The 26,508-nt window shown below is 43.3% G+C and overlaps 1 protein-coding gene across 1 annotated transcript in view; it reads right to left on the bottom strand.

Annotated features, from left to right (window-relative positions):
- The window catches only part of LGR6 (leucine rich repeat containing G protein-coupled receptor 6), a 207,511-nt gene that overhangs the window by 76,518 nt on the left and 104,485 nt on the right, over positions 1–26,508 (bottom strand). The window contains exon 5 of the mRNA XM_084853644.1: positions 1,720–1,935. Within this exon, the coding sequence (XP_084709770.1) occupies positions 1,720–1,935 (216 nt within the window). The remainder of the gene's footprint in view (positions 1–1,719; positions 1,936–26,508) is intronic.

Here is a 26,508-nt window from a genome sequence, read left to right as displayed (position 1 = left end):
CCGCAGACGGTGACTGTAGCCATGAAATTAAAAGACGCTTGCTCCTTGGGAGGAAAGCTATGGCCAACCTAGACAGCATAGTAAGAAGCAGAGACATCACCTTGCCGACAAAGGTCCGTCTAATCAAAGCTATGGTTTTCCCAGTAGTAATGTATGGCTGTGAGAGCTGGACTATAAGGAAGGCTGAGCGCCGAAGAATTGATGCTTTCGAACTGTGGTGCTGGAGAAGACTCTTACGAGTCCCCTGGACTGCAAGGAGGTCAAATCAGTCCATCCTAAAGGAAATCAACCCTGACTGCTCATTGGAAGGACAGATACTGAAGCTGAAGCTCCAATATTTTGGCCACCTAATGCGAAGAGAAAACTCCCTGGAAAAGACCCTGATGCTGGGAAAGACTGAAGGCAAAAGGAGAAGGGGACGGCAGAGGATGAGATGGCTAGATAGCATCACGGATGCAATGAATATGAACTTGAGCACGCTCCGGGAGAGAGCGCAGGACAGGAAGGCCTGGCGTGCTATGGTCCATGGGGTCACGAAGAGTCGGACACGACTGAACGACTGAACAACAACAACAACAACAACAATTCTTAGCATTAAACACTTGCCATGCTTTTGCTTAGCATTAGTTTTCTGATGATGTTTTCATAGCCTAGCCACAAAGCATGTGTATTTCTAGGGTGGGAGTAGCTGCTTCAACCCTGTATCTTATAACCCAGGGCAATAATTCTAGGGCAGTTGGTAATTACATGCAAACTTACTAATCAGCACCAAACAATATATTGCTAACTCATTTCCAGACATAAGCTTCTATTTTAGAAGATGAATAAACCAATAAACCACTAGTTAATGTGACAAATACCACTTACTAAGCAGTTACAAAGGAAACAGTTAGCCCTATAATTACTGATTAGAAAATGTTTATCCTTTCTCACTTGCATGTGAAATAAATGTGTCCCATCTGGAAACGGATGGTTATTGGAAGCAATATAGTTCACGAAGGGCACAATCCTATGCATGTTTAGACAGAGAAAAAGCCTACAACTCCCAGCATTCCCCAGCCAGCCTACAACTCCCAGCATTCCCTAAGTTGGCTGGAGAATGCTGGGAGTTGTAGGCTGGCTGGAGAATGCTGGGAGCTGTAGGCCTTTTCTCTGTCTAAACATGTATAGGATTGCGCCCTTAATTTGTTCAGTATAATGTGGAGGTAGCTTTACATTCAAACTGCACAATTAAAAAGGCAGAAATGCCAATCATTTTCAGGATGTGCCGCAAAGATCCTCAGTTTTTAGACACCAATTGCTACATATACATATAATGTATGTATACATTACACAATGTAATTGAGTGTAACAGTGCAATCCTATTCATGACTATTCAGAAGTGAGCCCACTACGTTCATTGGGATTTACTCCCAAGTAATAGCACATAGGATTGCAGCAGAATCCTTTACATGTCTACTCAGAAGTAAGCATTCTCTCAGGTAAGTTGTATAGGATTGCAGCCTAAAATCTCCGTGCCTTCATGAATTTGATAGGCTACTGACTGAGGAGATTTTCTTTATCAGGCATTGCCTACAGAGAAACATTGATCTTATAACTATCTATGGAATGTCTGATAAATACATTTGTGTTATGAGAAAAGGCTTCCAAAAGCAAGCAAGCAAGCAAGCAAGCAAGCAAGCAAGCAAGCAAAAACGAACGAACCAGAGAAACACTTACAGTACCACAAGGCTGGTGAGGTTCTGGAAGGCGTAGTCAGGAATGTGCCAGATTTGGTTGAGTGCCAATGTCATGGCCTGAAGCGCTGGGAGGTTATTGAGTGCTTTGACAGGGATCTCTGTCAGGGCATTATCATCCAGCCAAAGGTGGCGTAAGGAGGGCAACCCCTCAAAGCTCTTCTCTGGTACTACAGAGATCAAGTTTGCATCCAGACGCCTAAAGGAGAGGAACAGATAACAAATCAGACCCAAACCAGCATTACTTTGTGAATACAGTGCAGGAAGTGTTCTGTTGATTATCACTGAATAACTAAAAACTTGAGCAAGTCACCACAGCAGTGCTGCTCTGCACAGAAACTCAGGAAGCAGGACTGACACATATGCCAAAGGACTGTCAGTTCTCGTTTATTTTGAGGGAATATTTGTGGGTGCTTTCAGACAAGGACAAGGTTTTTATCATGCCTTTGCCCTGCCTCATTCACAGAATTTTACGGGAGATCCCGATAACATCATCTTCCACTTGTAGCCCTCCTGCATTTTTGCACACTGCTCCTGTCTTTTTCCTTATGGCAGAAAATCCGGGGGGGGGGGGGGACAGAATAGCTGCACATTGCCTCCTGCTTGAACGCACTAAGAACTGTCCATCTGGCAGCACCCTCCTGGTGCTTTGATATGACAGAAAGTGGGAGGACAGACTGTGAAGTATAGTGTGAGTTTCAGGAATAGTGTGGCATGAAAATTGCTTCGATGACTCACACATCCCTAAGCAGAATCCAACCCATAAAAAAAGCAACCCAACCCAACATTGTAATAATCAGTTGTTCAGTGGAAAAGGAAAAGTAGGGGGACTGAATCCAGCCCCCTGCTCTCCTTCCCAAACTTTTCTGTCACTTTTCTGTCTCCTTTGTGGGTAACCCAATTGTGGGTAACCCAATGAAATCACACTGCACTGCTGTCTTAATCCACACACAGTGGCTGCAGCTCAGAGCTGCAAGGCAATACAGACTTTAATCTAGGGCAATTCTTCATCTGTTCAAACCCAGTGCAAATCAAGGGAAAAGCACCTCAGTGAAAGCACAGTCACTTGAAGGAGCCATGCAAAATCCATCCAGACATCTGACTGGCTAGTTTTCCCCCTTATTTGCCAAGGTGTCTGGAAACTGGCTCAAAGTTACAGTATACAGGAGTAGTGCAGTTATAGTATTTCAGCACCAAAACAGGTGTTCCTAAATGGAGAGGACGTCTGGGCAATATGGAAGAAGGCAACCACTTTCTGGAGACTTGACAGTCTGGCCCAACCATTCCTCCAAACGCACCAGGGTAAAAGTAGGGTGGTGCTTTAAGTAATGCCATGAGATCGCAACTTTCTTTTTCTTTTTTAACTTGATAACTTATTTCCCTACAACATTCAAATAGCCATCAGCCACCAAAGCCTGACACTTGCACGTGCTTTCACCTAGACAGAAATCACTGAAGAAGCTCTCCTTGTATATTGAGAAGTTATTCAGACAACTAAGAACAAGAACAGGCAATTTACAGGAAGCAACACCATGCTCTTATGAATTCACGAGCTGGTGTCTTCTGCTGCAGTTCTCCAGGGATGCTGCCATTCCATGCAATATACCGTTATTAAAGGTGCAATCCTGTTCATGTTTAGACAGAAAAAAGTCCTACAACTCCCAGCATGTCCCAGCCAGCCATGCTGGGAGTTGTAGGACTTTTTCTGTCTAAACTTGCATAGGATTGTGCCCTAAGAGAAATAAATCACCTCTCAACTTCTCCCTCTACGCAACAGATACAGGGCTTCCTTTGTGTACAAAAAACAAGTGGGTGACAGCTTGCTCTGGCATGTTGTCTTCACAGACCCGTTCCCCAAACTGAGTGATAAATAATAAAAGAGTCTCTCTCTGAGTTTTATATCCTGTAGAATAGCAGGCTGTAGTTGGGTTCATTTTATTTTATCAGAGGAAAGAAAGGAACATTCATAGACTTGGAGCCTTTCTACATGAGGCTGTTAATCAGCTGTATCTACTTTTGGTTTGGTTGCAGAATTGAGATCCAAGCACTGCACAAGAAGCGTTTCCTTCCCTGCTTTTCCACAACATAACCTCTAGGTGGCACTGTGGTACAGAGGAATAGTACACATACACAAGAGGAAATTGCACTTTCTTTTGCTTTTACAATTAAATGCTGCATCTTCCGTGCTCTAAAAAAACCTTGCAAAAAGTGCTGGTTAGACAGAGAAGTGAAACTGGAGGGTCATGTCATCGTCTAAAGGACCCATAAACAACTGTGAGTAGGGAATGATGAGCACACAATAAATGCCTTGTGTAGAAAAGCCCTTGGTGTGGCATTTATAGACAGTGTAAAATATAATACCGAGTGTAAGGATTTTTCACCAGAGTTGTTTAGTTCCATAAGGGTGGAAGAGCTCCCAAAGAAGGGGAAGCTTGTGATTAAAGAGCTGGGTTTGGTTCCTGTATCTGCTACTGTATTGTCTGAGTGACCCTGCAACAGAGGGGGAAGTAAGGGAGGGGATGCCGATGGCATGGGACAGGGAGAGATATCCTCTGTCTGTATAATGGAATGTGTAATTCTGAATCATTTATTCTTAAAGGTAAAGATTATTTCTCTCAATGTGAGTGTTACAATTCTTCAAAATAATGTGCAAAACTTCACACAGGTGCAACAGTAATGCAAGCAGAAACCAAACATTTCTGATCAGCTTGATTTGGGGAGGGGTCTCTTGTGTTCTACAGAAGTGTCTTTTGTCCACTGATATAAGTGGACAAAATAGAGATCCTTTTTATTCTGGCTCAAAGCTCTCAACTGCAGCTAGGAGAAGAATGGCACTGCATTCAGAACGTCACTGATGACAAAGTTACCCCCCCACACACACACACACAATTCCTTGCAGATGCTGGTTTTACTGCTCTATTATTTCCTTTCTTGTACTATTTCCCCAACTGCACTTTGGGTTGGAAATAAGGTCCTGGCTCTTGCAAGTTCTGCCCCACCCCTACTTCCATTGAAGTGTAGCAAAGACAAGGTAGAACAAGTCGCTTTGGAAAACTTATCCATACACTTAAATGTTTAGTAACAACTTGCAATGGGACTAACAGCTCCAGCACAAATGGAATTAAGGAAAACTCCACTAAGGCAATAAATGTAACAAAAAGCCAATGGAAATTTTTTATCATGAGCATGCCAGCTTGCTGCAAATCATCTTCTATATTTTACTTTATCTTGCCTTATATGTCTCTCAGGGCTAAAACAGACATTACTTATAGCTAGCAGCTACGTATGTCTGTTTTCATTTTTACTGTAGAGTAGGTGCAAGACCCCCAATCCTGATTGGAACCATAGCAGAGGGAAAGGGTTAAAGCTTGCTACCCTCATGCTAGGGTTCTGATCCAGATTGGGGCCCTTGCACCTACTCTAGAACAACAACAACAACAACAGATGTAGCTGATAGTTAAGTCTTTAAAATAATGTCTCTTTTGGCTTTCAGTCCTGGAAGTCTTGTGTGAAAAAAGCCATTTCTTGGCATAAGAAATACTTAACACAACAGTCATTGAAGGTCTTGCCACTCTGATCAGTATCCTGCCCGTGGCAATGGCCAGGTTTAACACAGCATTCCTGCCCCCATCTGCATCATTTGGGTGGGTGTGTCCTTGGAAGATCCCGAGGTATGCATGGATCATGTTAGCTTCATGTTATATAACTATGCTACCTCCAACACTCAACAAATGAAACATCTAAATATCAGGGGTGCAAAAGCCTTGAATGAGGAATTAATCTGAGATGAACAGCTCTGCTTTAGAGGTACTTGGACCATTTCAGAATATGAACTGATTCGGGTCTGAAGCAGTCTGAGACAAAGCGAGTTCGTCACAAGGCTTGGGAACCACCATGGAGATTCGGAAGTGTGTTTATGTTTTGCTTTTTCTGGCTGATTTAATAAATTTTTTAACCTCCCACAAGCGCCTTCAAGCTCTCCATAACTGGAAAAGGTGGGGGGAGGGGGGGAGGCAGAGGAAGAGGTGTAGTTCTGTGACTGACACCTGTAGCTTCCAACCAGAGAATGACTTTACCAGGGCTCTACTTTTTACCTCCAATCATAGTGCTTCAGGGAGGGACAAAGAAGGAATTCATCAAAAGCTGTGTTCAGTGTTTTCATTCAGGGCTTCTGAGACCACTAAAGTGGAGATGCCTGATGTCCCACAGCTGCCTTTTGAGTGGGTAGCTGACATCAACTCAGGTATGTGGAGTTCCACTAAGTCCCCACAATCTGATCAAGCTCCCCCAAGCACTTTCCCCTGGCTACCAGTACGAGGAGTTCGGGACAGGGCACCACCTTCCTCCTAAAAGTGGTGCCTGCTTATAATTGGGCAGGGTGGGTGGGATGATCAGCTCCAGAGAGCCAACAAAGCTGGAGGAGAGGGAGGAGAACTAATTTTGCCACCTCTGCCTCCTCCTCTCCTGCTGCCCTCAAAGAAAGCCAGTGATGAGATGGGCATCTCAGCACTGAAACAAAAGGCAAAGTTAGCCTGACGCTCCAACTAACCCCAAAATGTAGAGCTTCTTTTTTCCCCCTCTGGCTAAAAGGAAAAGAAGTTCTACATTTTGGGGTTAGCTGGAGAGTCAGGCCTAGAGTTTACAGGTGCTGCTGTTGCTTTAGAACTGATGCTGTTTTGGAACATGACTTGCCCCCATGTGCCTTCTGGGTTGCTACCTACCCAATCTGTATTTGTAAATAAACAGTTATCACAAGGCACAGCGGAATCCTCTGGTGTTCTGTTTTTCAAAAGAAAACTGATCTTGAAAACCTGTCCCTCCCCAAAGGGGAGTGTAGAGTAAAAAAAAATAACACCAACAGACTTAAATAAACTGTAACCTTGCTTTCAGAACCAAACCAGCATGGAGTCTTTGCTTGCTTGGTGATGTAAAGTTGGATTGACCTAAGAAGATGAAGGAGAGTTCAAGCTCCCTAATTGCAGTGGCCCCCAAATGCAACTCTTCTTGAGGAAGAGATGGAAAGAATATAAAACTCTGCTCCCTTGGCACCAAGAAGCTGCTAATTATATCAATTAAACAAAACCAAAAAAGCAACCACACTGCTCTCCTCTTTCTGCACTGTGTGATTATAAATTCTTAAGCACTTTCTATTATGGTGTATACCTGGGATAATTGGGCAGATTAGGAGACAGAGTAGGCCAGTGCCAGCTTGCTCCATTTCCACATAGATGTTTAAATTTTTGTTTCTGCTGCGTTTCTCAGTTAATGGGTTAGTTTCCATCACAAGCATTAGCCCTGCGGTGGGATGTTAAGGCCACATGAAGGAACTGAGATGAGACCCTGGGCTGGTTTGGATATTACACTAAATCATAGTTTAGTGTTATGAGAATGAGCCACAGCAAGCCTTGGGCTCACACATACACCCCTTTGGTGTGGCCATGAGGAGTTCGAAAGAGTTCACTTCCATTTTAGATTAACTACAGCTTGCTGTGTTGGGTGAACCCAGACGAGCTGTGGTTACTCTTAACCTGTGCTGGCTCCAGGTTTTTGAGGACTGTTGGGCAAGACACCCTTAATGGGCTCCCTCCTTCATCACCATAGTAACCAGCTGCTATTGCTCCTTCTCTTTCTCATTAATGCTACCACTTGCTTACTTGAAAGCAAGTAGGCCATGGCATCTACTGCTCCTCCTTCTCACCACCACTGTTGTCTGGGCCAGAGGCTGGTGAACAAGCAAGTTGCAATGATGAAGAGAAAGAACAACTCCAGAAAGTTCTTGTCAGTGGGCCCATGCTAAGGTGTGGGCCCTCAGCAGGTGCCTGACCATGCCTACTCTTGATGCCAATCCTTATCTTAATTATAGTTAGTTGAAATGAATCAAATTCAAACCAAAGTTTATGAAACTGCCTTGTTTCAACTAATCATAGTTATGATTATATTCGAACACAGCCACTATCCACAGGGTTCATCACACTTGAGCTTTTATCCTGCTATTGATATGGCTGTCTCTTGGAAGTTTGCGGTCTCTTTAGATGACGCCGTTACCCTCCAGGGTGTCTCCCGCCATTTCCTCCAGCCGATCTCGTGTTTTCCCCAAACACAAAAAATGTAGTATTTTTTCCAGCCCACAGAACAGGAGTGCCATGACCTCCCTGTGAAATTCTCCAATAGTGGAAGAAACTACTGTGTCTGCCTGCTGTGGGCTTTGGTTTTCAGTTGTTGCGGGGGTAGTCATGATGAGATTTGACAGGCGCAAGGGCAAGAATCGCCTGCCGATTATGTCTCCTGCCTCTGCACTTCTCAACTGGACGGAGAAGGTAAAATGCCTCCCTGCAACAAAGGGAGACACATCTGATCCTCCACCCCACCAAGCTCAGAAGTAACATCCTCTGTTGTTTCAGAGCACCCCATTAAGTTCAATGGGGCTTACTCCCAAGCAAGTGTGCCGAGGGTTGCAGACTTACAGCGTGATCTTGTGTCTACTTTTTTTTTGGGGGGGGGAATATATTTTTATTTATTTTATCTTTATAAATGAAATAATACCAAAAATACCAACAACCTGATCAATACTACAATTTCCCAGCAATACAATATTCTAATGAGGACACCACAATAACAAAAAGAAAAGGAACAGGGGAAAAAAAGGAAAAGAAAGGAGGAAAGGAAGTAGAGAAAAAGAAAAAGAAATTCTTTCCCCTACCCTCCCCCTCTCCCTCCCTCCCCTTTAAAGGATTAAGTTTAAACTCCAATACCCCCCGGCCTTCAATGCCATTCCATTTTAAAAACTACATCTATAACATTAACAATCTTACAGTTTAATAAACAACCTTACATTTCAATATTATATCATCAATCTTATATCAAAGAAACAGGTCTACAGTTAATTTCCAGTAGCCTATATTATTATTATTTACCTTCTTCTCCCTCCAACTGAGAAATGCAGAGGCAGGAGACATAATCGGCAGGCGATTCTTGCCCTCATGCCTGTCAAATCTCATCATGACCACCCCCGCAACAACTGAAAACCAAAGCCCACAGCAGGCAGACACAGTGGTTTCTTCCACTATTGGAAATAGAATTATTATTAATAATAAATATAGTGTTATATAATAATAAAACTTAAAATAAACCTTCAACAATCAGTACTATATTTTATACTAGACATATAAGTACATATGCACAATACACCCTCAAGCAATAAATTTAAATACAGCATATCATATCTATTTTGAAATAAAAAGAAAAAGAAAAGCAAGAACAAAAAGAAAAGCAAGAAAAGAAAGATGAAGGGGACTAATGAATATATGTATAATCATTTATTTTCTGACCTAACCTGGATCATGTAGACTAAACACAAACAGTTAACAAAGCTTGTTTAAAGATTCCAGTTCATGGGGTTGTAACAGAAATCTCACGCATTTTTACGTTCAGCCATGCCTCCGCCATTTCATGATTTAGAAACTTCTTCATGTGACCTTCAGACACAATACACAGTGTAGCAGGATATTTTAAGTAATATTATAAGTTCGTTTGTTTTGCCATATTTTTCACTTTAGTAAATTGCCTTCTTTTATTCGCCACCTCTTTGATGTAGTCTGGAAATAACATAACTCTATCTTGTTTCCAGGAAAGGCTTCCACCCTCTCTTGCCAAATGCAAGATATAATTCTTTGTGGAGACTTTTGCAAATTGGACTATGATTGTATAGTCAGTCCCTTTAGCATTCAGCTCACAAAATGTCTGCTGAATATCATGTAAATAATCAGATGGTATAGGGAGTATCTCATGCAAAAGTTTATCCACAAAAATAGGTAATTTTACATCATTAGACAGATTTTTAATCCCAATAATATGTACACTGGATCTTCGCGTGGAGGCCTCCAGTTGAGAAATTCTGTTAGACAATTTTAAAACAAACTTGTATCATAGTTTCATTCCCTGCCACTCAGTCTTCTAGCTCGTTAATTTTCATCTCCATTTTTTGCCATGACGCATTAATTAGATCCACAGCTCCTTGCAAGGCAGTGATGGAATTTTGGATTAAATCCAACCTTTTGGCTTGCTCCGTAAATTGTGAAGATAAAGTCTTTATCAGAGTAAATAGTTCCCCTATATCTTCTGTTTTCAAAACTTTTGACACAGGAGGTACGGGGGGAGTTGGTGGTGATGCCAGCCCCTTTCTTCTCCTTGATGTAGCCATGTTTCTCTCAAACAGATCTTGCAGGTCCTCAGATGCTCTCAAATATTGTTAATATTTCTTAAATCATCCCCCAGGAAATGCTGATATTTCTTAAAGCATATATTATTATGGAACATGCCAGCCCTGTTTTCTCCTATGAGACAGGGGTTTCAGAACAGCTTTTTGCATTGGTAAAGCTCTGGAGAGATAATCCTGGAATCCAGCCCCCCCACTATGTCGTGGGGGGTACTTTTCTCCAAGATGTTATCCAGAATGCTGACTTTCCCCCCTTTTAATTCTAACGGGGAAATGAAAAGGTTTTTCAACCTTTTAAAAAGCTGTTTGAGAAAGCCCCCATGTCTGTGGGAAGCTGCCAGAGCGACATTGGTTCCAACCAGAAGTCAGGGTGATCTTATGTCTACTCAGAAGTAAGTCCCATTGAGTTCAGTGCGGCTTACTCCCACATAAGTGTGCCAAGGGTTGCAGACTTACAGCACAATCTTACATTTTATATCTACTCAGAAGTAAGTCAGAGGTTTCCTGGGGGCCACAAGAAAACAGTACAGCAGAAGTTAAGCTACGAAAAGAAGACTCTCCCCCCACCTTGTTTGCACACATGCTGGGGAGGGAGGGAGGCAGTTCAAACCATGTGGCTGCCATGTAAAGAAGCCCTTCCTAATCCCGCAAAAAAAACCGAAAGCAGGAAGCTCCGGAAAGGATGTGGGTTTTTGTGGGGGTATTGCTTAATGTAGAAACACCCTACAAGTGGAAGGGAGTTCAAAGTGCCAATATTTCATAACTATCACCATTTCCGGATGTAAGGCTTTTTGGGTATTGAAAATGTTATGATCTTCTGGTTCTAACCAGTAGTCCATATCTGTTTCCTCTCATGGTTCCCATACCACAGATTTTAACCAGCTTCTCTGTCATCTAAAACCCGCAGAAGGCAACCTCATTCATCTCTTCTCTGGGATCAAATGACATGTTATGCTAGTCATGTAGTATGTAGCTAAGGTTTATCTCTCTCTCTCTTTTGTTGCTGTTGTTTAGTCGTGTCCGACTCTTCGTGACCCCATAGACCATAGCACGCCAGGCCCCCCTGTCTTGTGCTCTCTCCCGGAGGGTGCTCAAGTTCATATTCATTGCATCAGTGATGCTATCTAGCCATCTCATCCTCTGCCGTCCCCTTCTCCTTTTGCCTTCAGTCTTTCCCAGCATGAGGGTCTTTTCCAGAAAGTTTCCTCTTTTCATTAGGTGGCCAAAATATTTGAGCTTCAGCTTCAGTATGTGTCTTTCCAATGAGCACTCAGGGTTGATTTCCTTTAGGGTGGAATTAGGGTGGTATCGTCTGCATATCGGAGGTTGTTGATAATTCTCCCGGCAATCTAATCCCTTAAATCTATTCCTCACCTCCACTGTATATTCATAAGGGATATGATTTAGGTCATACCTGAATGGTTCAATGGTTTTCCCGACGTTCTTCAATTTCAGCTGAAATTTTGTAACAAGAAGCTCATGATCTGAGCCACAGTCAGCTCCAGGTCTTGTTTTTACTGACTGTATGGAGCGTCTCCATCTTTGGCTGCAAAGGACATAATCAATCTGATTTCGATATTGACCATCTGGTGATGTCCATGTGTAGAGTCGCCTCTTGTGCTGTTGGAAAAGAGTGTTTGCTATGATCAGCGTGTTCTCTTGGCAAAACTCTATTAGCTTTTGTCCTGCTTCGTTTTGTACACCAAGGCCATGCCTGCCTGTTATCCCGGTGATTTCTTGACTTCCTACTTTAGCATTCCAATCCCCTATGATGAAAAGGTCATCTTTTTTTGGTGTTAGTTCTAGAAGGTGTTGTAGGTCTTCATAGAACCGATCAACCTCAGCTTCTTCGGCATCAGTGTTTGGGGCATAGACTTGAATTACTGTGATGCTGAATGGTTTGTCTTGGATTTCTACTGAGACCATTCTATCATTTTTGAGATTGTACCCCAGTACTGCTTTTCCCACCCTTTTGTTGACTATGAGTGCTACTCCATTTCTTCTAAGGGATTCTTGCCCACAGTCGTAGATATGATGGTCACCTGAACTAAATTCGCCCATGCCTGTCCATTTTAGTTCGCTGATTCCCAAGATGTCGATGTCAATCTTGCTGTCTCACGTTTGACCACCTCCAGCTTACCTTGATTCACTGATTAGGATTCTAGGTTCCTAAACAATATTGTTCTTTACAGCATCAGATTTTCTTTTCACCACCAGAAACATCCACAGCTGAGTGTCCTTTCGGCTTTGGCCCAGCCGCTTCACTCTTTCTGGCGCTACTTGGAAATACCCTCTGCTCTTCCCCAGTGGTATATTGGACACCTTCCGACCTGAGGGGCTCATCTTCCGGCGTCATATCTTTTAGCCTTGTAATACGTTCCATGGGGTTTTCTTGGCAAGAATACTGGAGTGGGTTGCCATTTCCTTCTGCAGTGGACCACATTTTGTCTGAACTCTCTGCCATGACCTGTCCATCTTGGGTTGCCCTGCATGGCATAGCTTATGGCTTCACTGAGTTACGCAAGCCCCTTCGCCACAACAAGACAGTGATCCATGAAGGGGCTCTCTTTTTACTCTAGTGTAATTGCATGTGGCCCCAATTTGGATTGGGACCACTGAGGTCTGGGGGGGTAGCCAATGATAGTCCTACTAAGAGTATACCCATTGAAATGAATGAAACTTGTTAGTCACAACTAACTTAAGTTCCATTCATTTCAATGGCCTACTCTATATAGGACTAACATTGGACGTAACCCCAACAGAGAAGTATTATACACCCCCACCATCATTTTTTCCAAACAGAAAAACACCTCTCATTTTCGGTGGTAAAGAATTTTAACAGCAAACCACTACAGAGCCTTAGAAAGGTCAAATTTAGCTTGAAAACATTCTAATTGTTCCTGAAGCAAAAAATCAGGAAGATGCCCCCCACTCTGTGGAACTCCCTCCCTGGAGAACTCCGCCATGCCCCCTCTTTAATGAGCTTCCACCACGCATTAAAAACGTGGTTGTTCAGGCAGGCATTTGGGGTGGGTTAGGGTATTTTTAGAAATATGATGTTTTTAATGTAGAATTTTATTGTTTTAAACTGTTTCTATTATTGTACATCACCCAGAATGGCTGAGTGACCAGCCAGATGGGCGATTAATAAATAAAATAAAGAAAGAAAGAAATGCTCAGAGCTGGAAGGTTCCCTGGAATCTGCTGCTTGACAGAATTGCATCACATTGCTTCATGATAAATCTGGGTGTGATGTCAGTCCTAAACATGTTTTGAAAGTAAATCCTGCTGAAATCACTGGCACATTGATCTAATGATGCTTACTGACCATTCTGCTATGTTAGTGCTGGTGTATCCTCTACTCTTCAATAAATCCCTTCTACCACAACTCATACTGTTTCTAATCATCGTGGTGAATTTATATAACCCGACCTTAGTTAGGACTATAGATTCCAGATGTGCTCTCCATGTATACTAGGGCTTGCTAGCTGTGTAATAACAGTTCCAGTTCAGTAAAAAGCATTCAAATAGTAGCTCAGGTTCTGTTCCAGTTTGGAGGGTGGGGGGTGTTGTTTGAATCAGGTTTTGGTTTCAATTCAGGTTTGAATTTACTCCCTGCACTGAATGTACCATGTGGCTAGAGTTGACTTTCAATGGTGTGAATAAGCTTCACTCACATATATGAAAAAATAGTCTATGAGGAAGCAAGTTGTTATGTAGCTAGCCATTTCCCAGTATACTTTCCAGCTGTTGGGGAGTACAGCTGGAATCAATGGGCTATTCCATTCGGTCACATGAGTTTAGCACAGCTCATATCCAGAGTGGCCAGAGAAATGTCTCAAAGGGAAAGGTGCAGCAGTCCCCAATCTTTTTGGGCTGATGGGCACATCTGGAATTTCAAGAGAGTGTCATGGGTACTCTCATAAAATGGCTACCATGGGCAGAAGGGCTTGAAAATTCACAAAATGGCTACCATAGTGAGTGTGGCCAGTTACAAAACACTGATTTCCTAGAAGGCAAAGTGGTGAGGCTAAAGCAAAAGTAATTTGTCCAAGAACCTAAGTATAAGGCAGAAGTGGTGTCTGAACTCCAAAACACAAACGCACTCTTTTGAATCCACAGTTTTCTGGTCCAACACCTTTTTCACAGAAGGCAAATTGATGAGGCTCAAACACAAGTAACTTGGCCAAAAAACAGAATACAAGGTGGTGGTGGGATCTGAGTCCAAAATGTGAAATCACATATTTGCCCCCACGAAGCACAACAAAATATCCATTTTGCAGAAGGCAAACTGGTTATGCTCAGAGAAACACACACACCATACCAAATACAAACACAGCACAGGCAACCCCCGCGCAGCCCCTCAGGATGCCCCCCCCCCGGCTTATCTTTTACTTTTTTTCTGGATGGCTGGGCATGCTTCAAATCAAAGGGCTGAGTTGCAGCCACCTACTGTCTTTATTTTCTATGAATGCCTGGGATTCACATGGGGCTCAGAGGCATTCTTGGAAATAAAGATCGTGCAGGAGGCCAGGGCTTCACTTTGCACCATGCCAGCTTCCCAGCCTTTTAAAAGAAAACAACTTTACAAATCCTAAAGAAAAAATTCAGGTGGGGCAGGGAGCCTGGTGTTGGGGACCCCCAAGGCTAGGGGACCACACAGTGAAAGTTGGCTGCCTTTTTTTTAAATGAATGTGTGTTGACAGGTGATATGACAACTAAATTGTACCTCTGCTAACTGAATAAGTCAAAATTCAGACAATAACTGCCAGACTGACTGGCCCCAATTCATATTGCCTTAATCCTTCTCACGGACCCACCTATGGAATGGTGACTGAAGTGAGGGCCTTCTCAGTGGTGGCACCCTCATTGTAGAACTCCCAACTTTTGGAGGTCCATCAAGCATCTTCATTTACTCAGTTTTACCCATTGCTTAAGACTCACCACCTACGCCTTTGGTTTCTTTTGATGAGACCTTTAAGACTTCCATTTGTTGAACAGTCTTTGCTATGTTTTATCTCACTGCTGGTGGGATTTGATGAATTTTTAGAGTTTGAATGGTATTGTTTTACGATTGCTTGTGTTTTGTATTGTTACTTTATTTATAACTGCTTTGTGATGTGTAATATATAAATTAAGAGTGCAATCCTACGCAGGTTTAGACAGAAAAAAGCCCTAGTTGGCTGGGGAATGCTGGGAGTTGTAGGACTTTTTTCTGTCTAAACCTGCATAGGATTTTGCCCTAAATTAAATAAAAATGGTGCATAAAATTATAGTATTAGTCTAGGCTCCTTAAACAACTTTCAATCTAAGTCTTGTCCCCCTTTTAGCTTGTTTACTACAGGTATGATAAGTATTTGTTAATATTAACTTGTTAATGAGAAATGAAGAAACTACCTTTTATTAAACCAATTATTATTTAACTCAAGAGACAGACACTACTATTTGAAGTTTAAAGTGAGATAGGAAGCAAAAACAAAATACAGCTGGACCCCTCTTTAATGTAATCAATGCAATAAACTGCCCAGACAGATAGCCCACGTGACTATTCCAGACAGGGGGTCGGAGTTCTCCCACTCTTCCCCCTGCCCCCCATCACCCATACCTATAGGTGGGTTTGCAGGGCTCCCATGGGGCACCTTTTCATATGAGTACATTATCTTGCCAACAAAAAGCTTCACCTGTCAAATGTTTTGCCTGTCATGCAGCTGTTAAAAACCACACGAACACTGCCAGAAAGAAAGGTGGAAATTCTAGCCAAGTCTCTGGTTTACTTTGCTTCAGTTTTATTGAAATATATAAAGAGTATGGCTGTTTTTCCATTTTACACCATACTGAAGGTTAATTTTAATGGTGCTTCCTACCTGTCTTGTGGTTAAACAGCAGAAATGAAAGAGAATATAAGCTTCACATCATCTTTTGTATACCCTCCAAAAAAAGAAACCTGTCACATACACAGTGCAGCAAGCATTCTCTTTCAGACTGGGCCTATTCCTTCCTACCATCCTATGCAGGGCCTAAAATGCTATAGGTCCTTGAGTAAATAACAATAACAGCAGACCCCATGTGCATATGCTGAAGGACATGAACAATATGATAAAGTCCCAATGTGCTTTTTATTGACCTCAATTAGGGAGATCCATGACCCAGAACCCCCTCACTTAAGCACATGACTTGTTAAATTTCCCTTAGTGACAAGCCAAAGAACAGTGAAGATGGGTGATTGGTCCCAGATGTTCCATACAGTAGATGTGTCTGTGCAGCTGGGTTGATAGGTCCCAGATGTTAAATACAGTAGACGTATCAGTGCAGCAGGGAGACTGAGAATAGTTCCCATATGCTGATTACTGTAGGAGAGTCAGTATGCTTAGAACTATAACAGACTACAGTGAAGAGCCCTATAAAATAAGTTAATGGAGATGTATATAATTCAGCTTCTCTAGATACTGTCTTGCATTAATATTTGATTACTCTGAACCAGTGTATATTTCGGTGAACTGGGAACTTTGGCTTACCATGAGGTTCCATAGTGCTATTCCAGGACATTCTGGTGGGAAAATGCTCCCCTGATGGCTGCCATTTTGTGTGTGTGATGGCCACCATTTTATTTTCACAGAATGTCCCAGACACAGCATTGTTCTGGGGGATTCTGGGGAAAAATAGTGGCTGCCAATGTCCCTCCATTGAATGATGCTACATTTGGGGCATTCCAAGAAAATGGGGTGTAGTGCCCATTGAGAGGAGCTCTGCTGCTAAAGGGGCAGCAGAGAAAAAAGTGCTGTCACTGCTGCCTGAAATTCCCTGAACTAATCCCCACCTTTTTGCCCCCCCCCCGAACATTCGAGCCAAAAGCTTGAATATTTGAACTTTCCATTCAAGCTTTAACTGCTGCACAGATTTGTCATTACTGCCAACATGTTTCAATATTATATCTCTTTTTCAAGGATGCAATCACGATATTTATTTCTATATATGAAATGCTCATTATTCATAACTGTAGCTAATGCAAGCAGACTGCATGAAGATTTTTTAAAACAGATATAGCCTTGTGGCAGTTATTCATGCTCTGGTAATCTCCCATTTAGATTATTGTAATGCATTATATGTGGGGCTGCCTTTAAAAAAGTCTGGAAACTGCAGTTAGTCCAAAACAGGGCAACTAGACTATTAACCAGGACTGGCCGATTCAATCATATTATGCCAGTACTTTGCCATCTGTCCTGGCAGACAGTCTGTTTCCAGATCCAATTCAAAGTGCTTGCTTTAACCTTTAAAGCCTAAAAAGCTTGGAGCCAGGCTACCTGAAGGAGCGTCTCCTTCCATTTCAGACCCTAAGGTGATCATCCAAGGCCATCCTCTAGATGCCACCACCAAATTAAGCAAAGCAGAGCCTTTCCAGTGGTGGCTCCCCATCCGAAGAATGTAGAGGCTCACCTGGAGTTCTTTTTGGCTGCAGGACAACAACTTTTTACTCTCCCAGGCATTTTAAGAACTGTTTGTAATGCTTTTAGATCTTCTCCCTTTTATTCTGCTGTTGGTTTTATCTTGGTTTTATTATGTACTTTTTAATTATGTTTTCTTATGTTTTTAATTTACCTGTAAACTGCCCAGAACATTCTGGCTATTGGACAGTTTATAAGTATACTAAATAAATAAATGAATTCTTCTCCTCATGCCATTTCCCAGTTAAAATCACCTTCCTTCCCAAAGCTGCTATTTGCTCCATGGGAGAAAACTTATAAGTACTGTTGTAAAAATACAGTTAAAAATAGCAGCTTGAAGGAGAATTTAGTTGTGAAAAATGGATGGAGGAATTTACACCCTGCCAACCCTGCACCATAGTCGTTATCCAATTTGCCCCCTACCTCACAGCTGCTGCTATTAAAAAAAAAACCTACAGGAGAACTATAATCAGTATGTTTTGCGTCACAACAGGTTTGGATCTTATTCTTATGCTAGAGGCCGCAACAACAGATGCTAATAGTTGGGTAAATGGTTTTTAGAGAAGAAGATTCACTACTGTACTGACTGAATTTATGGCCTATATATTCTAGGCCCTTTTCCTGCTCCAAACAATCCAGGGACCCCCATTGTTGTTCAGTTGTTCAGTCGTGTCCGACTCTTCGTGACCCCATGGACCATAGTACGCCAGGCCTTCCTGTCCTGCGCTCTCTCCCGGAGCGTGCTCAAGTCCATATTCATTGCATCAGTGATGCTATCTAGCCATGTCATCCTCTGCTGTCCTCCTTTTGCCTTCAGTCTTTCCCAGCATCAGGGTCTTTTCCAGAGAGTTTTCTCTTCTCATTAGGTGGCCAAAATATTTGAGCGTCAGCTTCATTATCTGTCCTTCCAATGAGCAGTCAGGGTTGATTTCCTTTAGGATGGACTGATTTGACCTCCTTGCAGTCCAGGGGACTCGTAAGAGTCTTGTCCAGCACCACAGTTCGAAAGCATCAATTCTTCAGCGCTCAGCCTTCCTTACAGTCCAGCTCTCACAGCCATACGTTACTACTGGGAAAACCATAGCTCTGATTAGACGAACCTTTGTCGGCAAGGTGATGTCTCTGCTTCTTACTATGCTGTCTAGGTTTGCCATAGCTTTCCTCCCAAGGAGCAAGCATCTTTTAATTTCATGGCTACAGTCACTGTCTGCGGTGATCTTGGAGCCCAAGAAAATAAAATCTGTCACTGCTTCCATTTCTTCCTCTTCTATATGCCAGGAAGTGATGGGGCCAGATGCCATGATCTTTGTTTTTTTAATGTTGAGTTTCAAACCAGCTTTTGCACTCTCCTCTTTCACCCTCAACAAGAGGCTCTTGAGATCCTCTTCGCTTTCTGCCATTAGGATGGTATCATCTGCGTATCTGAGGTTGTTGATAATTCTCCTGGCAATCTTAATTCCGACCTGTGATTCATCCAACCCGGCGTTTCTCATGATGTACTCTGTACAAGTTAAATAAGCAGGGCGACAATATGCAGCCTTGTCGTATTCCTTTCCCAATTTTGAACCAATCGGTTGTTCCATGTCTGGTTCTTACTGTTGCTTCTTGACCAGAATACTTGCTAGCTAATATCACTACAACACAGTGGGTACCATATAATGGGGTAAAGGCAGTCTGTGGTGCACAATCGATCTGTTATTGCATAAAACTGTGATTGCATGCTTTGCACAGTTGTTGTTACTGCAGGCTTTGAGGACACAAATCACTGTAATTGTGTCACAGAGCACATACTCATAAAAAAGGAATCACCTGGCCAAGTCAGGCTGTAAGAGATTCACAAGACTTTAATAAAGATTCATACAAGACTTAGTTTAAACCAGGGCCTAGTGTGAAACTTGTTTTTTGATGCTGAAACTAATACATGTTATAGATAAGGTAGCAATGAAGATGAATTAGCAAATAAGTCAGGTGACCCAGCCTGCTATTGTGGTTGGGGTTGTGTCTCATTCTCTCTCTCTCTCTCTGGGCAGGTTTGCACATCATGCGAAGCCATCCTGTGAATAAGCCACCACGGGTTGTTTTTTCACTGAACAACCCATAGTACTCCTGACAGACAATCAGGCTTGCTGTGGCTTGTTCCCCCCCTCCCAGTCCTCCCACCAGCTCTGGCATGTATCCCAGGCATCTTTGTGGCAGAACTCCTCATTGCCTCAGTCCCTACATCATCACCCTTTTAGCAATTGGTCCGATGGGGTTGCCATCTGCCAAGGGAAACTCCACCCCACCCCCCGATCAGATTGCCAAATGGAATTAATTTTCTGAGCCTTTATGAACACAGCAACATGCTCATAACTATTTTTCCTGGGGCCTTGCGCTCTTGTGCAAGAGTGCAAGACTGCCAGTCCGCTATTTAGCCAAGCATACCAATATCCCCATCTTGTCAATGTCCTTGACAGTTTCATCCTCCATGTTAGCACTTGCCTTGCTAACAACTTTAGCAACTTTAACAACTTTAAAGGCTCATGTTACACAGAAATAAGAACACCTGCCTGAAAAGTGCCTTCTCTCCTCCAACTGCCAGCCACTTTTGGCTTCCTCCCCGCCACTGTCCCCCCAGCATCAAATCACAAAAATAAAATAATTTTCTGAGTCCTTATGAATGCAGGAATGCATTCACCAGCTTTTAAAAATTATTTTTATTTTCAGTGACTTGCGCTCTTCTTCACATCCACCTGTCCAATATTTAGCTAAGCATCCCCATATTCCCCTCTTGTCAATATCCTTCACTTCGGCGCATCCCTTCCTAGCATACACCTTTTTTTTTTGTAAAGGCTGCTTCATGTTACAATGAGGGAAGAACACCTGCTGGCAAAGCACCTTCTCTCTAGCCGCTTTCACACACCCCTTCCGGCTTGTCATTTCCCTAGGTGTCACATATACATATGGGTTACAGAGCAGTACGCAGGACTGCTAAACATATACAAATATCTTAGCAAAGCAGTAACATGGAGGGGGAAACTGCAAATCGCATGGTGGAGAAGTAAAACAGAGGCCAAAATTGTGTAAATTTCAAGGTGGAGTGGTCAAACGGAGGGGGAAACTGCATAAAACTCAAGGCAGCTGTCATTCGCTCCTGTGCGCTTGTGCAGGAGCCCAATTAAAAAAAAAAAAGTTGCAAAAGCATTTAGGACACACTCTGCTATCTTTTCTTTGCTATTTTAGGACCATGGGGTGGAGGGCACTGAGAAGGGGTGAGGGAGGATGGTGGCAGTACTAGCGAGATCATGCGGAGCAGCAGGAGTTTTTGCCGCTCTTGCCAGCTAGCAGTTTAGCCGTTCTCAACAACCCATGATGAAGTTGTCCTGCCAGATTCAGATGACACAACAAGCCACCATGGGCATCAGCAACCCTAAAACAATCCATGGGTTCTCAGGGTGGCATGTTCTTGAAAAATAACCCACCCTGCAGAAATTGTACCAGGTTCACACAACATGACAAGCCACCATGGCTGATCACCCTGGTAGGTTTTCGTGTTGTGCAAACCAGGTCAGAGACTGGGTTCGCATGTCACACTAAGCCATGGTGGGCTGTTATTGTGGGCAGCCGCAGAGTGGCTTAGCATGACATCCAAACTCAGAGTCTCTCTCTCTGGGTCGGGCCCCCCCTGCTCTGTTTCCTTAAGCAGGTGAGTCACCTGACTCAGCCTGCTATTGTGGTCGGAATTGGGTTTTTCTTCCTCTCTCTAGTTTGGTCTTCCCCCCCCTCCCTCCCTATGTGTGCCTAGGCTGCTGAGTCACCTGACTCAACCTGCTATTGGGTTTGGAGTTTGGCTGCTGGGTCACTGCTGCTGTAAAAGCCTGTGGCCTGTAAGTGGGGCCACACTCCACACTTGGCAGTACTCAGAGCAGGTGAGTTCTGCTGGAAGGCTCTCTGTGTCCTGGGGGTGAGCAGACTGGGGAGCTGGCATGGGAGGTTTAGCGGGGAAGGTAGTCCAGGGAAATGGCAGGGTCATCTGGAGATCCTGGCACAACGGATATTGAGGGAGCCATTCCAGTGACTTGCATGGTGTGTGTCATGCTTGCTTTCCTGCCTGAGGCACCAAGATCTACACCTGCAGCAAGTGATAGCAAGTAGTTCTGCTGGAAGAAAATGTGAAGGAGCTAGAGGCATGCCTCTGTACATTCCACTTATCAGAGAGAGTGAGGGTTTTTTAGATGAAAGGCAGGAAGCCCTCCTGGAAGAGCATTAGAATAAGGAGATTTCCAATGAAGAAAAAGAAAACAAAGGGCAAGAGGCAGGGGAGTGGATGAACATGATGCATAGGACCAAGAGAATCAGGAGACATTCTGTGTCACTGGAACCACACAACTGATAACTCGGCTCTTCCCATGGAGGGTGACCCTAGGCTACCTGCAGACGAGGCACCGAGCAAAATGCTGCAGGACTCTATGGTAGGCCCTGTTCTGTTCAATATTTTAATAAATGACCTGGATGAGGTTGTAGAGGGGATGCTTATCAAATTTAAAGATGAAACAAAACCAGGAGGGATAAACATAGAAGACAGAATCGAGATTCAAAAGGAACTCGACAGGCTGCAACCCTGGGCCAAAACTAACAAGATAAACTTCAGCAGAAATAAAGGTTAAATTTTACATTTGGGTAAAAAAAAAAAAAAATTAATGACATGCATAAAGGATGAGGAAAACCTAGTACATGTGAAAAGGACCTAGGTGTCTTTGTGGATAAGAAGCTGAATATGAACCAGCAGTGGAATGCAGCTGCTAAAAAAACTAATGGAGTCTTAGGCTGCATTAACAAAAGCAGAGCGTCCAAGTCACAGGAAGTCACAGTTCCGCTCCATTCTTCATTAGTCTGTTCTGTCCACTTCTGAGAGCCACATTTTAAGAAGAACACTGACAAACTGAAGAGCGACTAGGGTGGTGAGGGGCCTGAAAACCAAGTCCTATGAGGAACAGTTGGAAGAGCCTGGAGAAGATTAAGGGGAGACATAATAGCAGTCTTCAAGTATCTGAAAGGTTGCAATGTAGAAGATAGACCAGAGTTATCCTCTGTTGCTCCAGAGAGCAGGACTAGAAGCAATGGGAGGAAATTGCAGGGAAGCAAATTTTGGATAAACTTTATGAGAATCTTCCTAACAGTGAGAACTGTTCAGCAGTAGAAGGTGGTGGGTTCTCCTTCACCAGAGGTATTTAAAAAGAGGCTGGATGGCCATCTATCAGGTATGCTCTATACCCTGCATCGCAGAGCCTGCATTGAGCAGTGAATTGGATTAGGTAATCTTCCAAACCTATCATTCTATGAAATGGCTATGGTATAACTGCTTTGCTTGATTCCAGATTTCTCTGTATTCAGAAATTCACAATTACTTTATGGCTTCTTTTCAACTAGCCAGAAGGCTCACTTTTCTTGTGCTCCAGGAAATGCTTATGCCTCATAAACTATGTTCACAATACCTAACATAGGTTTGCCACAAAATCAGGTCTGTGCCAATAAATTATAAGTTGACGTTAAATTACCCCAGTCTATTTCTGTTTCTTTTTTATCCTTCAAACATTTGGGGAAAGTGATTTCTTTTTCTTTCTTTCTAAAAACCAAAAGCACATTCTATCAAAAATGATTTATATGAAGCAATATTGCACTTACAATGAGCTGTCACATTTCAAACAGATCAAAGGTGGTCTATGAAAGCAGGAACATGCTCTCAGGCTATGCTAATTCCAAAGTGATTCCTTTCCTTCCTTCCATCAGTCATCAGAATATATATGCTTACAACAGCCCTGTCTGATGCGGGAAGGCTTCTCCTTTGTCAACATCAAAGCCCTTGTCCCTGCAACTTCCAAGAAGTCACTCCTTGCATTTTAATCTTCTGCAATAATAATAATGATGATGATGACGACGATAATTATCCTATTCACAGATTCAAACTTTTCTTTAAGGGGCCTTTACTCTCATTCAATCTGTTTCCAATGTGTTTCTCCTAAAAGACATGAGGAGGAACACTAGTTCTATAGACTGAGCTGTGTCACTGATTCTTTGCACACAGTGGAGTCACAGAGGTCAACATGTCGAAGGACAACACTTATCTAGGCAACTCATCGGTCTTTCTCTCGTCTTTTAAGTCAATGTTGGAATCAATGTGCAATATGGGGAAAGACAGTGCTGGTTCCAGGTTTTTGAGGGCCCTTGGGCAGGATTCCCTCAAATGGCCCCTCTTCACTGCCATTGTCACCAGCTGCTCTTCCTCCTCATCCTCTTTTTCATTATTGCTATCGCTTGCTTGCTCGACAAGCAGAAAGCCAGAGAACAGGTAGTCAGGTCCTCCCTCTCACCCCCTCCACTGTGTGGGCTGGAGCAAGAAGCAGATGAACAAGCAGGTTGCGATGGTGAAGAGGAGGAACAACTCTAGAGGGCTCTTGCCAGTGGGGCCCTGCTGGGGTGTGGGCCCTTGGCAGGTGCCTGACCATGCCTAGCCCTGAAGCTGGCCCTGTGGAGAGACAAGGGAAAGCAACCAGCTGCAGTAGTGGTCTCTTTTGCATCTGCATCTCCTTGCTGGCTTGAAGCACGTGCAGAGAAATTGATAGCTGCCATTTTCTATCTGGCTGAGCACAACGTGTTGAGTGTAGAACACTGCATTCTGTTACAGGCAGTGCTGGCTTCATGGTTTTTTCGTGAAGGGCGGGAGGCTTGGGCAAGATGCCTGAGAGGCCTGCCTACTCCTCATTTCTTTGTCTTCATTGTTGATTCGCTTGCTCACTCTGTCTTTCTGGATCTAATCCATAGAACTGCTCAGAGGAAGAGTGCAAGGCTAATGAAGGATTCTGATCCAGCTGCTCACTCTTGTCACTGCTTGTACGCTCAGGGAGTGCAGGTGAACAGGCAGCGACAGCAATGAAGAGGAGCAGCAGCAGGGCCTGCAGGCTCCAGAGGTCGACAGTGGGCCCCCTGCAGAGTAATGAGCCTTGGGAGATGCCCAATGATTCCTACCTTGGCCCTGGCCACAGGTCAGCTCCACAGTCTACTCCCTCCCTCACCTTTTCCTCCTGGAGAGAACTATGGTGAACCTCAATAATGCAGATGTGAAATGCAATTGCTGAAATGCAGATACACTACAGTTGCCTGGGGGGTAATGGGGGCATGGTTGCCCTATCAATGGGTGCACAACCATGGACAGGGAAAATACGCAACCAAAAATACAAAAATGGTGTATAAAGAGCCCCTCCCCCACACACACACATGTCCCTGGAAAATTCAGTGTCCACCTATCAGGGCCTGTGTTGGTGACCCATTGCAGCACACACCCCTATGTCATAACACACACAACATTTAAGACAAGGACACAGCATGCCACTCCATCAGTCCCAGTGGCACAGCCAGCAATAACCCCCTACTGCAAGTCTGCAGGTATCCACAGAGGCAGGAGTTCAAACCCCTTAAGCTCTTCACAACCACTGTTTTAGAGTACAATATACAAAGAGGCGGATGGAAATCCCACATACAACACAGTACCCATATAGCTCCCTGGGCAGAGGACCTGCAGAGAGCACATGCAGCTTTCCTGGGACATGGGTTCAAAACCCACATGGGGAGGAAACAATTCTGCTTCCAAGCAAGCAAGGGGAGGGGCCAGGACATACAACATGGGCTGCCTTTACATTAAAGAAAATCCCACAGTCCTCCCATTGTGGAGCCTTTCCACGTTTACAGCAGGCTCCCAGACAGCAACCACGTGATTGCGAGAGGGGAAGTTTTTAATTTTCAAGGTTCCATAGAACTCAATGAAACAGCGCCATCTAGTGGCTGTTTTAATAGCACAACAATTTGACCTAATTTGATACTTCATTATTTCCGGATCTTTTTGAGATAGAATAACCAGGAAAGCGGCCTGGAGATTGATGATGTCATGACAAGAATCTGCAAACTTCTGTGAGTGAGCAATAGCAGGATAAAAGCTCCATGTGAAGAAGCCCATGGTTTATAAACTGGTGATGATATGCTGTAATTCAGTGCTGAAATCAATGGGAGGGAAATTTCTTGTGCCATATCTAGCTGGTGTAAAGTTGCGCCATTGGCAGGGGCATGGCTGTTGAGTGAAGGGGTATAGGATTTGGCATAGGTGTGCTCCTCACTGTGCCTCCCATATCCCACCCATGACTCAGCCCTGTTTCACCTGTTTTGCCAGCAGAACATCTGCACCGGGGGAGTGTCCACCAGCATATCTTTCATGATGGGGGTGTATCTCATGTTCCACTGCTGTAGTGGGGTTCCTACCAAGTTCTATAGCACCTCAGCCATTGGATCACAAGTACAGGGTTGAGTATATATGCCTCTCCACTGAGGTTACCACTTGATACATCTAAGGAAGCAAGCTGTGACCCAAGAAAGCTTATGCCACAATGAATTTGTTAGTTTTTAAAGTGATAAAAGGTTCCTTGTTATTTATACTAGTTTGGGGGCAAAGACCACTGAGGAGCATGACCTAAGCATTAAAAAAGGCACATTAACAAAGCAAGGAATACAGATAAATCCTGCCGGTGGAGCGTTTCTAGCGCTAGCAGTCAGAAAGAACCGTGCAGGTGTTCTTTTCTTTTCCACCTTAATGGATTTTCTGCGTTAAGAAAAACAATCGATGAAGTGGTGTAAAAATGCAGGAGGGTCATGAGTAGAATATGTCGTCATCTGCCCCCCACCATAAAGTTCCATAAATGAGGGAGGGTGATCAGCTACAAGGAATTTCCCCCTGCCAATTCTAATAGTTGCAAACATGGGCACAAGAAACCACATTCCAAGCCTCCGTTTGGGGGGAAGTAAGGATGCTCAGTTATTTTGTTCAGTCTGCATTTAGAGGGGAATGGAGCTGATCCCCACCTCCTGAACTAATGTGCAAATCAGAACAGTGTTATATTTCATATTTTGCATTTCTCTGAATTTTGTAATGCAGTTCTTAGCTCAAAGAAGGTACTAAAATAAATATAAAAATGCAAATTTTAGGATTAAATTTGTTTAGAAATGGGTACCTTGATAGAAAATGCATTTAGAAAAGCATATTTGGTGAATAAATTCCTCCAAAAATATGTATTTCAATAAGAATTTTCAC

This window comes from Heloderma suspectum, chromosome 4 (genome assembly GCF_057233095.1).
Source record: "Heloderma suspectum isolate Gila_16-S chromosome 4, 16-S_ref, whole genome shotgun sequence".
Lineage (NCBI taxonomy): Eukaryota > Metazoa > Chordata > Lepidosauria > Squamata > Helodermatidae > Heloderma > Heloderma suspectum.
The sequence above is the reverse complement of the archived record's forward strand: the minus strand, read 5'-3'. Positions and strand labels throughout refer to the sequence as shown.